Source organism: Muntiacus reevesi, chromosome 7 (assembly GCF_963930625.1).
Source record: "Muntiacus reevesi chromosome 7, mMunRee1.1, whole genome shotgun sequence".
In the NCBI taxonomy this organism is placed as follows: domain Eukaryota; kingdom Metazoa; phylum Chordata; class Mammalia; order Artiodactyla; family Cervidae; genus Muntiacus; species Muntiacus reevesi.
Window position 1 is genome coordinate 38,594,087 of NC_089255.1, and position 13,647 is coordinate 38,607,733.

At 36.6% G+C, this 13,647-nt stretch overlaps 1 protein-coding gene across 1 annotated transcript in view; it reads right to left on the reverse strand.

Annotated features, from left to right (window-relative positions):
* MDGA2 (MAM domain containing glycosylphosphatidylinositol anchor 2) overlaps positions 1-13,647 on the reverse strand; it is an 854,840-nt gene that overhangs the window by 29,599 nt on the left and 811,594 nt on the right. The window contains exons 13-14 of the mRNA XM_065940680.1: positions 11,495-11,650; positions 10,886-11,044 (exon numbers count right to left, since the gene is read on the reverse strand). Of these exons, the coding sequence (XP_065796752.1) occupies positions 10,886-11,044; positions 11,495-11,650 (315 nt within the window). The remainder of the gene's footprint in view (positions 1-10,885; positions 11,045-11,494; positions 11,651-13,647) is intronic.

Sequence of the window (13,647 nt, forward strand, 5' to 3'; positions counted from 1 at the left end):
CACAACAGCTTTAGCAGACTTTAGGAATTAAATTCACCACCTCCATTTGTCCTAGAGACCTCAGTCCTCAAGAAAAGAAGAACAGACTAATCATACTCTAAAGAAAACCTTGGGCAAACTCTGTCTGGAAATGTCAGAGTCATGCTATCACTTGCTGCCAATAGCCCTCTTAAAGGTCAGGGCAGCTCCTAAAACATCCACTAAATTGAGTCATTGTGAAATGATATAAGGAATGGAAGATCATTCCTTATTCTGGACAGGCCAACTGACCCAGAAACCCCGGCTCATCTTAAATATGTTACAAACCAAGGCCCGATTCAGAAGGCTCTATGAGCATATGGCAACAGAGAGCAGTCCACTCCAGATGACAGTCCCAGGTTTTGTTGTTTTGTCGTTGTTCAGTCCCTAAGCCTTGTCTGACTCTTTGTGAGCCCCATGGCCTGGAGCCCACCAGGCTCATCTGTCCATGGGATTCTTCAGGCAAGAATACCAGAGTGTGTTGCCATTTCCTTCTCCAAGGGATCTTCCTGATCTAGAGATCAAACCTGTGTCTCCTGCATCAGCAGGCAGATTCTTTACACAGAGTCATCTGAGAAGCCAGCTTTCCTATACCTATTTGCCCTATCTACAGGATATGAACCAAAACTCCAAGACAAGAACTCAGTACAAATGAGACAGGAGGCTAGATCCTTCTCAGACCACATATTTGTCATCCTCGAAATCAGGAGACTGCCCTAAATACAGAAGCACAGAAAGACTACTTGGAAGTCAAAACGGAAAAGAAGCTACTGATTCCAGGCTACCCATAGGCCTCTTCAGTAGGATCCATCTTGGCTAAAAAATGCGTGTACTCTCATGAGTGGATCCTGAGATACACCAAATATGAACTCTGAACCAGGCAAATCAAAAAGACTGGGCAAAAAAAAAAAAACAAAAAAGGAAGAAATAGTCCATAAAAGAATTCAAACCACCACGAGGGTGTGACTCAGGGATTCTCTAAGTCTGGCTGTGTGTCTATCCACACACATACTGTATTCTTTTCCTCCTAATAAATACTTTACTTGCTTCACTACTTTCTGTCTTTGTGGGAATTCTTTTCTCCAAAGCCAAGGGTCAGGGTCTTGTAACTGACCACTGGTCTGGTGGCTAGGATTCGGTGCTTTCACTGTACAACCTGGCCTTGATCTCTGGCAGGAGAACTGAATCCCCACTTTAAGCTGCTGCAGGTAGAGGCCATCAAAGATTATGATCATGCCTTCTTTGAATAATTACTCTAAAACTTCTCAATATCTTCCCCAAGTTGGGACACACAGTTTTGAGGGCATTAGCTTACTATGGCAACCTTTGCCTGGCAAAGTAATAAAGTTATCATTTTATGAATAAGTGAGTGTTTAGTTGCTTAGTCCTGTCCAAATCTTTGTGACTCCATGGACTATAACCCACTAGACTCGTCTGTCCATGGAATTCTCCAGGCAAGAATACTGGAGTGGGTTGCCATTTCCTTTTCCAGGGGATCATCCCCACCCAGGAAGTTCCTTGGATCTCCTCAATTGCAGGTTTTTTTTTTTTTTTTTACCATTTACTGAGCTACCAGGGAAGCCTTATCATTTTCTACTTAACCGAAAACTCTTGTCTCTGAGATTCATTATGCACCGGTGTACAGAGAAGCTGAGCTTTCAGCATTACTAAGGATACAAATATTCATCACAATAAATTTATATTTTCAGTTAAGCTAGTTTCAAAAAGTATACTGGATGAGAAACAAAAGCTTTCAACTTATTTGCTTACCATTAATTCAATTGATAAAATAATGCAGTTTATTAACTACACTGAAAATGAGATATATATTTGAAACATCAGACTTTCTCAGTCACTTTGTTAATTTCATTTAAACATCCCTCTACTATACCTTGACCATCCCCAAGAAAAATAAATGCAAAAAGGCAAAATGGCTGTCTGACAAGGCCTTACAAATAGCTGAGAAAAGAAGAGAAGCTAAAGACAAAGGAGAAAAGGAAAGATATACGCATTTGAATGCAGAGTTCCAAAGAATAGCAAGGAGAGATAAGAGCCTTCCTCAGTGATCAATGCAAAATAAGAGAGGAAAACAATAAAATGGGAAAGACTAGAGATCTCTTCAAGAAGATCAGAGATACCAAGGGAACATTTCATGCAAAGATGGGCTCGATAAAGGACAGAAATGGTATGGACCTAACAAAACAGAAGATATTAAGAAGAGGTGGCAAGAATACACAGAAGAACTATACAAAAAAGATCTTCATGACCCAGATAATCACGATGGTGTGATCACTCACCTAGAGCCAGACATCCTGGAATGAGAAGTCAAGTGGGCCTTTGGAAGCATCACTACAAACAAAGCTAATGGAGCTGATGGAATTCCAGTGGAGCAATTTCAAATCCTGAAAGATGATGCTGTGAAAGTGCTACATTCAATATGCCAGCAAATTTGGAAAACTCAGCAGTGGCCACAGGACTGGAAAAGATCAGTTTTCATACCAATCCTAAAGAAAGCTCAAACTACCACACAATTGCACTCATCTCACACGCTAGCAAACTAATGCTCAAAATTTTCCAAGCCAGACTTCAACAGTATGTGAACTGTGAACTTCCAGATGTTCAAGGTGGTTTTAGAAAAGGCAGAGGAACCAGAACTCAAATTGCAACATCTGCTGGATCATAGAAAAAGCAAGAGAGTTCCAGAAAAACATCTCTTTCTGCTTTATTGACTACACCAAAGCCTTTGAGGGTGTGGATCACAATAAACTGTGGAAAATTCTGAAAGAGATGGGAATACCAGACCACCTGGCCTGCCTCCTGAGAAATCTGCATTCAGATCAAGAAGCAACAGTTAGAACTGGATATGGAACAACAGATTGGTTCCAAATTGGGAAAGGAGTACGTCAAGGCTGTATATTGTCACCCTGCTTATTTAACTTATGTGTAGAATACATCATGCAATATGCCAGACTGGATGAATCACAAGCTGGAATCAAGATTGCCAGAAGAAATATCAATAACCTGAGAGTTGGAGATGACACCACCCTTGTGGTAGAGAGCATAGAAGAACTAAAGAGCCTTTTGATGAAAGTGAAAGAGGAGAGTGAAAAAGTTGGCTTAAACCTCAGCATTCAGAAAACTAAGATCATGGCATGCGGTCCCATCATTTCATGGCAGATAGATGGGAAAACAATCGAAACAGTGAGACACTTTTATTTTGGGGGGCCCCCAAAAATCACTGCAGATGGTGACTGCAGCCATGACATTAAAATATGCTTGTTTCTTGGAAGAAAAGCTGACAAAACTAGACAGTGAATTGAAAAGCAGAGACATTACTTTGTCAACAAAGGTCCATCTAGTCAAAGCTATGGTTTTTCCAGTAGTCATTTATCACTTTTTTAAAATGGCTTACTCTGTAAAATGCAAAAACAGAGACTGTTAGGAAGACAAATTTTGCACCTATTTGTTGTTTTTGCAACAAAGAATGAATCAGAAGCTAGTTTTAATTGTTTTCATCCCAATTCAGTGGAAGAGACATGCATATCTTTTTCAAGGCTAATCCCCAGCTAGGTTTTTAAATTCTCATCTTTTCAAGAAACTTGCTTCACACTGATTTGTGCATCTCTAAACCAATCCTTTCTAATAACTTATTTTCCTCTTATTTACAATCCTATCTTGTACAATTCCACCTTGTACAATCCCACCTCACTCTGCTGTATCACTTCTTCCTCCATTTCAGGATTCATGAGAATAGATTTCACTAATGAACTCCTTTTCCTTACTTCCTATTTGTTCCATAGTAAAAGTAGCTTTCTAGAGACACAACTGTATTGAACCATTGTTATCAAGTTCAATGTAAAATCTTTTTTATTTTTATATCTAATTTCCTGGTATGGTTTGATGTTTATATTTCACATTCTTATTTCTAGAAATAAATGAAGTATATATTTTACTGATTTTTAATAAGCTTTTGTTGTATCCAGTGAACTCATATGAGGTTCAATTTCTTTGCAAGAAAATTAGAAATTTAGCTGATTAATCAAGAATGAAAATGCTTAGTTGTGGTCATAGGACTACTGAAATAATCTTATATTATTGCCAAAAGTCAGATATTGTGTCATGTACTTATGAATCAACAGTTACTTTAAAGTTGACACATTATAGCTCTCATTTATTTTTTTTCTCAAAGCAATTTTGATGAAAACTTAACAAGAAACTGTACCAGTGTGGCAGACAGCCTCTAAGATGCCAACCAGTGATTTCAACCTCCTAGGATTAACATTTGCGTGTCATTTCCTCCCCCAAATGTGAATTGGGATGATCAACTCAGTTATAAGAAATAGAAAAAGACAGAAGCTATGGGATGTCACACCAGCGACTAGGTTATAAGAAACAATAGGTATGCATTTACTCTCTCTCATGGATCACTTGCTTTGGAGGAAGCCTGCTGCCATGAGACAGTCTTAGAGAGATGTCCATATGGTGAAAAACTGAGAAAGGCCTCTGGCCAACAGACAGCAAGAAATCAATATCCTTAGTCTTACACCTGTGAGGGAGTGAGACCTGCCAAAATCCTAATTGGTGAGCTTAGAAGTGTACCATCCCCAAGTGAAGTCTTTGACTTAGGCTGCAGTCCTACCTGGTTGCTTGTCTGCAAGCTCTGTAGACCCAGAGCCACAAGCACCCGGCTAAGCCATACCTGACCCACAGGAGATGTGAGATCATCAATCTTTGTTGTTTTAAGTCACGAAACACGGGAGAAACTTATCAGGCAGCAATAATAGATAAGTAATATAACATATTTGACTTTATTTCAAAGAGGAAACTTTAATAAATAATGAATAACTAACTGATCATTCATTTTTGTATTATTTTAAAAAGTGTGACTCTTTTCAATGATATATTGTCCATTAGTGCCAGTCAAAAGAGTAACTCATGGTTATTCAAGAAGTAATAATTGCAAGTAAGCAGTTAGAAATCCAGGACAAATTATTTTGAATCTTGTTTTCCAAAAGAATGGATAAAACTGAGACTATAGTTCATAAAACCAGTGACGATAAATGCCCGCCCCCTGCTCAAGTTAACAGATGAATGGATGTCTTAGAATAATATTTGCAAAGAGGGAAGCTTTTAGATACAGGCAGTATCTCTCTAATGAGGTAACTCACCTAACTGTCATTGACTCATTAGTCAATGTCTGCGACAGGTATTTCTGCCTAGATTTTAGCAACTTGATTGTTCCTGCTGGGCGGGGACCCAAGTGATATACCTAATACCTGCAAATGTTAGCCCTCTGAGGAAGCAGAGACATGGCACAGGTATCAACATAGTAGATTTTTGAGAACATGGAAAAAAATGGAGAACTGCCTTTTCTTTGAAATAATCAGAACAAAACTAGCAGAACAAGTTGCCATTCATTGACAATAAAGTGCATAAGAATAACAATGGTGAAATTAAAAGTATATTGAAATTATCTTGAAACTCAGCATAAATATGCAAAACATTTTAGAGTGAATCGAAGGAAGCCAGCCTCACAAATAAGGTAAATGCATAGCTTGCTCAATTAAAGTAATTCAAAATATGTATCTTGAAATTATTTTTTGAAAACTATTTTAAAATATTCCTGTTTCAAGGTATACTGGAGAAAAGAAAAAAAAGTCCATGAAATATAGTCAAAATAGAGTATGTGAAACCATACCTGATTAAAGAAAAGAATTAGAGTTAAGCTAATCCTATACTGGTAATAAAACAGAAATCTCACAATAAATAATGTGGTCTGGCAATTGTGTTGAGATTTATTCTCTTTCATAGTTTAGGCCGCAGTGAACCCATGACTATCCTCATTGCTTTTTAATTGCTTTTCCAGTCAGTATTCTGTTTCTCAAAAATTTTACCTATGCTTAGGAGATTTATTTTCCCAAATCATAGATGTCACTATACTTGTTGTCTGTACAAACTCTGTAGTAAGTTTTCCCTGGCTACAAAACAGCTAAGCTTTCAGGATATTCCAACAGTCTCCTTGCAGGTGAAGCAGGCAGACTACGTGTCCAGCTTCCTAGATTAGTATGGCTTCACTACACATGGGTTCAATTCCTGAGTCGAGAAGATTCCCTAGAGGAGGCTAGGACAACCCACTCCAGTATTCCTGCCCAAAGAATCCCATGGACAGAGGAATCTGGTGGGCTACAGTCCATAGGGTGCAAAGAGTTGGACATGACTGAGTGCAAATGCAAACTTATCAGTTATGATATGATTGGCATGGTAACTAATGTTTTCGGTATTTTAATTTCATTATCTATAAAACAGGATAACATTTCTAATGAGTCTAAATGTCTATTGTAAAAAGTAAGAGAAATAATCTATCACATGTTAGGAATAGTATCCTGGTCCATTATGAGTATTTCATAAATATTAGCTATTACTTTGTTATTGCTACTATTGCTCCTCTTTGAAATTCAAAGTAACCTATCATTATGTGTGTCTACCATCTGAGAGAAGATTTCATGTACATTATCTTATTTAACTTGAATTACAACAGTTTTTTTTAATTGATACTTAATTTTTTAAAGATATTTCTGATGTAGATCATTTTTTAAAGTCTTTATTGAACTTGTTACAACATTGCTTCTGTTGTTTATGTTCTGCTTTTTTGGCTGCTAGATATGTGGGATTACTAATTCCCTGACCAAGGATGGAACACATCCCAACCGCATTTGGAAGGCACAGTCTTAACAACTGGACGGCCAGGGGAGCTCTGAAACTACGCATTTCTGAAGTAGGAATCACTATTTGTATTTTAAAGATGAGGAGAGCTAGATCCAGATATTTTAAGTGACTTCTGTAAATTCTTACAAAGACTAAGTGCTACAATCAAATTCCCACACAGATTTCCTGACTTCATGTTGAGGGCATTTTTTTTTTCACTGCACAAGAATTTCCCTTTTTGAGTTTGTTACCAACTACTCCCAGGGATGGGAGAGCCTGGTGGGTTGTCGTCTATGGGGTCGCACAGAGTCAGACATGACTGAAGCGACTTAGCAGCAGCAGCAGCAGCACTCCATTGTAAAGAATACTGGTTAATAATTTTGGCTATGAATTTGAAATCAGCATAAACAATTACTTGCAGTTTTCACACAAATTCACAAAAATTAAACTTTCTTAACTGTAAAAGATGGATAATGATGCTCATCTTTATAAACTTATTAAAAGGATTCAGTTCAGTCGCTCAGTCGTGTCCAACTCTTTATCACCCCATGAATCTCAGCACGCCAGGCTTCCCTGTCCATCACCAACTCCTGGAGTTTACTCAAACTCATGTCCATCGAGTTGATGATGCCATCCAGCCATCTCATCCTCTGTCATCCCCTTCTCCTCCTGCCCCCAATCCTTCCCAGCATCAGGATCTTTTCCAATGAGTCAACTCTTCGCATGAGGTGGCCAAAGTTTCAGCTTCAGCATCAGTCCTTCCAATGAAAACCCAAGACTAATCTCCTTTAGGATGGACTGGTTGGATCTCCTTGCAGTCCCAGGGACTCTCAAGAGTCTTCTCCAACACCACAGTTCAAAAGCATCAATTCTTCAGCACTCACAGTCCAACTCTCACATCCATACATGACCACTGGAAAAACAATAGCTTTGACTAGACGGACCTTTGTTGGCAAAGTAATGTCTCTGCTTTTTAATATGCTATCTAGGTTGGTCATAACTTTCCTTCCAAGGAGTAAGTGTCTTTTAATTTCACGACTGCAATCACCATCTGCAGTGATTTTGGAGCCCCAAAAAATAAAGTCTGACACTGCTTCTACTATTTCCCCATCTACTTCACTTAAATAAGTACAATAGCTGGCAATATGTGCACAAATTTATTAATTTATAGGAAAATATTTGTATTTTTAGGGGCTTCCTTGGTGGCTCAGTGATAAAATATCCACCTGCAATGCAGGAGACACAGGTTCCATCACTGGGTTGGGAAGATCCCCTGGAGAAAGAAATGGCAACCCACTCCAGTATTATTGCCTGGGAAATCTCAAGGAGAGAGGAACCTGGAGGGATACAGTCCATAGTGTCTCAAAGAGTTGACCACGACCTAGCGACTAAAGAACAACAACAAATTTACATTTTTAGCTTTGTTAAATTTATATTGACAATTAATGTTATTCTCACAGCCCACATTTTGTTTTTTCATTGCCAGACCCTAATCTTCTCTACACAGTCAAGTGGGCCTTAGGAAGCATCAGTATGAACAAAGCTAGTGGAGGTGATAGAATTCCAGCGGAGCTATTTCAAATCCAAAAAGATGATGCTGTGAAAGTGCTGCACTCAATATGCCAGCAAATTTGGAAAAAGCAGTCGCCACAGGACTGGAAAAGATCAGTTTTCATTCCAATCCCAAAGAAAGGCAATGGCAAAGAATGTTCAAACTACCACACATTTGCATTCATTTCACTAACTAACAAAGTAATGTTTAAAATTCCCCAAGCCAGACTTCAATAGTACATGAAGCAAGAACTTCCAGATGTTCAAGCTGGATTTAGAGAAGGCAGAAGAATGAGAGATGAAACTGTCAATATCTGTTGGATCACAGAATAAAGCAAGATAATTCGAGAAAAACATCTATTTCTGCTTTATTGACTGTGCCAAAGCCTTTGACTGTGTGGATCACAACAAACTGTGGAAAATTCTTAAAGAGGTGGGAATACCAGACCACCTTACTTGCCTCCTGAGAAACCTGTATGCAGATCAAGAAGCAACAGTTAGAACTGGACATGGAAGAACAGACTGGTTCCAAATTGGGAAAGGGATACATAATGACTGCATATTGTCCTCCTCCTTATTTAATTTATATGCAGATTACATCATGCAAAATGCTAGGCGGGATGAAACAGAAGCTGGAATCAAGATTGCCGGCAGAAATATCAATAGCCTCAAATATGCAGATGACACCACCCTAATTGCAGGAAGCAAAGAGGAACTAAAGAGCCGCTTGATGAAGGTGAAAGAGGAGAGTGAAAAAACTGGCTTAAAACTCAATATTTAAAAAGTGAAGATCATAGTATCTGGTCTAATCACTTACTGGCAAATAGATGGGGAAACAATGGAAACAGTGACAGACTTTATCTTCATGGGCTCCAAAATCACTGCAGATGGTGGATTGCAGCCATGGAATCAAAAGACACTTGCTTCTTGGAAGAAAAGCTATGACAAAACTAGACAGCGTATTAAAAGGCAGAGACATCACTTTGCCAACAAAGGTCCTTATAGTCAAAGTGATGGTTTTTCCAGTAGTCAAGTATGAATGAGAAAGTTGGACCATAAAGAAATCCGAGTGCCAAAAAATTGATGTTTTTGAATTGTGATGTTGGAGAAGACTCTTGAAAGTCCTTGGGACTGCAAGGATATCAAACAGTCAATCCTAAAGGAAATCAACTCTGAATATTCATTGGAAGGACTGATGCTGAAGCTGAACTCCAATACTTTGGCAACCTCATACAAAGAGTTAACTCATTAGAAAAGCCCCTGATGCTGGGAAAGATTGAAGGCAGGAAGAGAAGGGGATGACGCAGTATGAGATGGTTGATGGCATCACCAACTCGATGGACATGAGTTTCAGCAAGCTCTGGGAGATGGTGAAGGACAGGGAAGTCTGGTGTGCTGCTCTCCATGGGGTCACAAAGAGTTGGACACGACCAAGAGACTGAACAACAATAACAATCTTCCCTATGCTTATCTCTGTCTATTGAAAATGTACCCTTCTTTCATAGAGAAACATTTCCCTTTGTCCCAAAGGACTGTCTTATCCTCCAAATAGATAAAGATCCACAGCCCTGTGCCAAGCTCTGTAGAGCTAAATAGACTTCACCATTCAGAATTTTATCTTATTTTATAGTTCAGAATGTATGTCTTATATATTCTGTTTTAGTTCTTTAAGTTTAGTTCTTTAGTTCTTAAGAACTAAAACAGAATCCCACAGTTAAACACAATAATATTTTTTGCTGAAAATAGTACATATGTTCATATTAATTTGGATAAATAAAGACTATACATGGGTTTATATCAGTTCAAGCCATATATTCTAACATATGCAGATCAGGCTAGAAAGTGGTTGCCAAATAATTAAATTTAAAACAGTTTGTGTTCAGTTGTTTTGATTTTATAATTACATATAAAGAATTCTAGATCTGTATGAACTCCTTCTGTCCCCTACCTCCCTACTCTTAACAAGTTTATTAGGTTCTTTCTTGAGGTTATGTGGTATTCTGCCTAGCATGATTGTGTAATTACTCATCTTAGCTTCTGTTACTTAGGATCTCTAAGGGTAGGAAGTGTGTCTTCATCTTAGTATGTTTCTCAGGATCAAGGATATTGTTAAATCCTACTAGGTATTTAGGCACACTTTATAAACAAGAAGCTATCACACCAATATTCCAAATGTGTAGATACTGCTAAAAGCACAGGTCTTCCAAATATGGCAATACTTCTTTTCACGGTCATTAATATACATTGAGTCATTATTCAAGCACATTTCTTTGGAAAGAAACAGTGTAAACTATGCTAGTATTGAGTCCCAAGAAGATCTCATGAAGAACATAACCTAATTTAGGTTGGCCTAAATTAGGATTCCAGAGGAGGTAGGTAATGCCCCCAAATTTCAAATGCTAATCTAAATTTGGGAAATTAGAACATGATGGGGGAACATTCTTAGCATCTTATTGTCAGTGTGCAGTTAAGTCATTAAAAATGTAATGATGAAAAAAAATGTAATGATTATATTCTTTAGCTAAAATTAACTTCATCCTATGTGTTTGTGAACCTTTTTGTTCCAAGTTATGATTTACTTTAGAAGGAGCAGTAATTTTTGCCATCTCACCTATATGCTGTCCATACATGTGATAAAAGAAACTGAAACAGTACGCAGTGTTCGTGGGTCCATAAGGGTTTTTGGGAGCTATGCTGAAAACAGGGCTGAGAAGTCGAGCCTTTTCTCCTTCTAATCTGGGTCGAGATGTCTCAATGTACATATAAAAACCTTTAAAAAGACAAAATAAAATGTGCAGGCAAATTATTAGTAGGTGACATGAAATTTAAAATCAATTTTCATATATATTAATAGTAAAATTGACAGGAGAGTCTGCATCTTATAAAAATCTATATAATGTAAAAATAAATAATATACATAATTAAAATATTTTTTTCAATGTATAAAAATGAGGCAAAACTGGAATTTAAGACTTGAGTGGGTCAAAAAAATTCCTAATCTCTTTATATAGGTCAGTAAGTTCTCAGTGAAAATTAATGATTACAAGCTTTGGAAATAACTGAATACTTGATATGATAAATAAAAATTTCATGTTTTATTCCGAAATCTTTAAATCTATAGCTAAACATTTTCTTGCATTTCATATTAGCATAATAGCATTTCTAAAAGTCCAAGGCTGGTGTATGATTGATGTGAACACATCATTTCATACCCTCATACCTTCTTTGGAGCCACTACGATCAGCATTAGGTCCAGTGTTTGGAGTATATTTTGTATTTCTTGTTGCAGTACTTTGTTTTGTCCAGTCAAAATTGTCTGTATCATCTTGGGTAAACAAACAAATGTTACCATCTTCAAATCCACAGTGAAATTCTCCTGTTGGCAAATTTTAATCATAATAAGTTAAAGTAATGCAAACACTGCAATAGTCTTCTAAGAAAAATTTAAAACATACAGCAATAATAATGCAAGATTGCAATAATGGCATCATAGCCAAAATAATGTGCAATATGACAACTAAACCTAAAGCTACTTCAATTTTAATGGAAATGAAAAATAATCTTGATATGTAAATCAGCCTCTTATTTAACAATTTAAACCCAAACCATTTTCCTCTGAAGTATACAAATAAGTGAAATTAAAAGAATGTGCTGCCTGCTTGAATTATGGCTGAAGAATTTCCCAACTTTCCTTCTTCAAGTATAGGAACAATCCAAACAGAACAATTAGAAAAAGGTCTTAATTAAACTACCTTATGGCACTTTAAAGCTGTCTACCTTGAGCCTACAATATTTCACACCACGTATGCAGATGCTGTCACACATACTCATTTGCACAAATGGAGGTTTACTTAAGGAAAGATAACGGCAAATTATTTTTAAAAAGTAGTTATCTTTCATACTTTATTTGAATGTGGATTTGCCAGATGCTTAAAATTCACTAGAAATAAAGTAATGAAAAGACTTTATGAAGAACCTGTGGAAGGACTGGGATTTCTTGGATGCCGGCCACATGCTGAGCTCAGACCAAACAACAAGTTCAGAGAATGGTAGTAATGTTTCTAGGTATTAAAGGGTTTTCTTACTGGAATGGGCCCTGCTTGAAACACAGGAATATATAATATTCTTAATTGAAAAAATAAAGAAAGCTTATATTATTTCATTCAAATTTTCAGAACTCTATGAAAATACAGAAATATTAACTCATGAGGTTCACAGAAAAGAAAATTTTGGCTAATTTAAGCTAGTAAATAATGAAGTTAAAACTGAGTACAGATACACTTCAATTCATAAAGTTATAGACATCTAAATAATAAAGACCCCATATTTTCCCCCTGCAATAGGTTAATTTATGAGCTATTCTTGGGAATGGAGCCCTTGAAGTTGGAACCATGCTCCTGAATTAATCTGTGTCTCTATACACTAACAATGAATTTTCAGAAAAATGAACTAACAAAATTATCTCATTTTCATTAGCATCAAAAAGAATAAAATACTTAAGATTAAACTTAGCCAAATATATGAAAGACTTATACATTGAAAACTACAAAACATTGATGACAGAAATTAAAGAGGACACAAATAAATGGAAAGACATCTTATATTCTTGTATTGGAAGAATTAGTACAGTTAAAATATCTTTACTACCCAAGGTGAGCTTTAGAGTCAATGCATCCTCTCTGAAAATATCTGTGGCATTTTTTTTAACAGAAATAGAAAAAAAAAAAGTTCCTAAAACTCTTATGGAACCACAAAAAATTTGTATACTATTGGTTGGAATATAAATTGGTACAGCTATTATGAAAAACAGCATGAAGTTTCCTTAAAAAATATCTAAAGACAGAACCACCATATTATCCAGTAATATCTCGTAAGAACATACATCCAAAGAAAATGAAATAAGTACCTCAGAAATACGTCCTCTCCATGTCCACTGCAGTATTATTTGCAAAATAATATTATTTGAAAGTCAAATATTATTTGAAAAATAATATTATTTGAAAGTCGTTCAGTCATGTCCGACTCTCTGCAACCCCATGGACTATACAGTCCTAACCCAAGTTTCCATTAATGGGTGAATGAGTAAAGAAGTTATGGCAGATATATGCAATGGGATATCATTTAGCCTTGAAAATGATTATCCTGCCATTTGCAATAACATGGATGAACCTGGAGGACAATGTGTTTCTCTTGACAACAAATGATATTTGCTTTTAGTTAAAAATTTCAAACAAAAGATTTTTTTTAAAAAGATACTTCTGAATAGAAAGACTTCCTCAATTGAATTTAAAACATAAGTTTTTTGAGGCTAACGAAGAACAAGACTGTGACAAAATTTCATAGACTTACTCTATAAAATATTTAGGAAGTGGA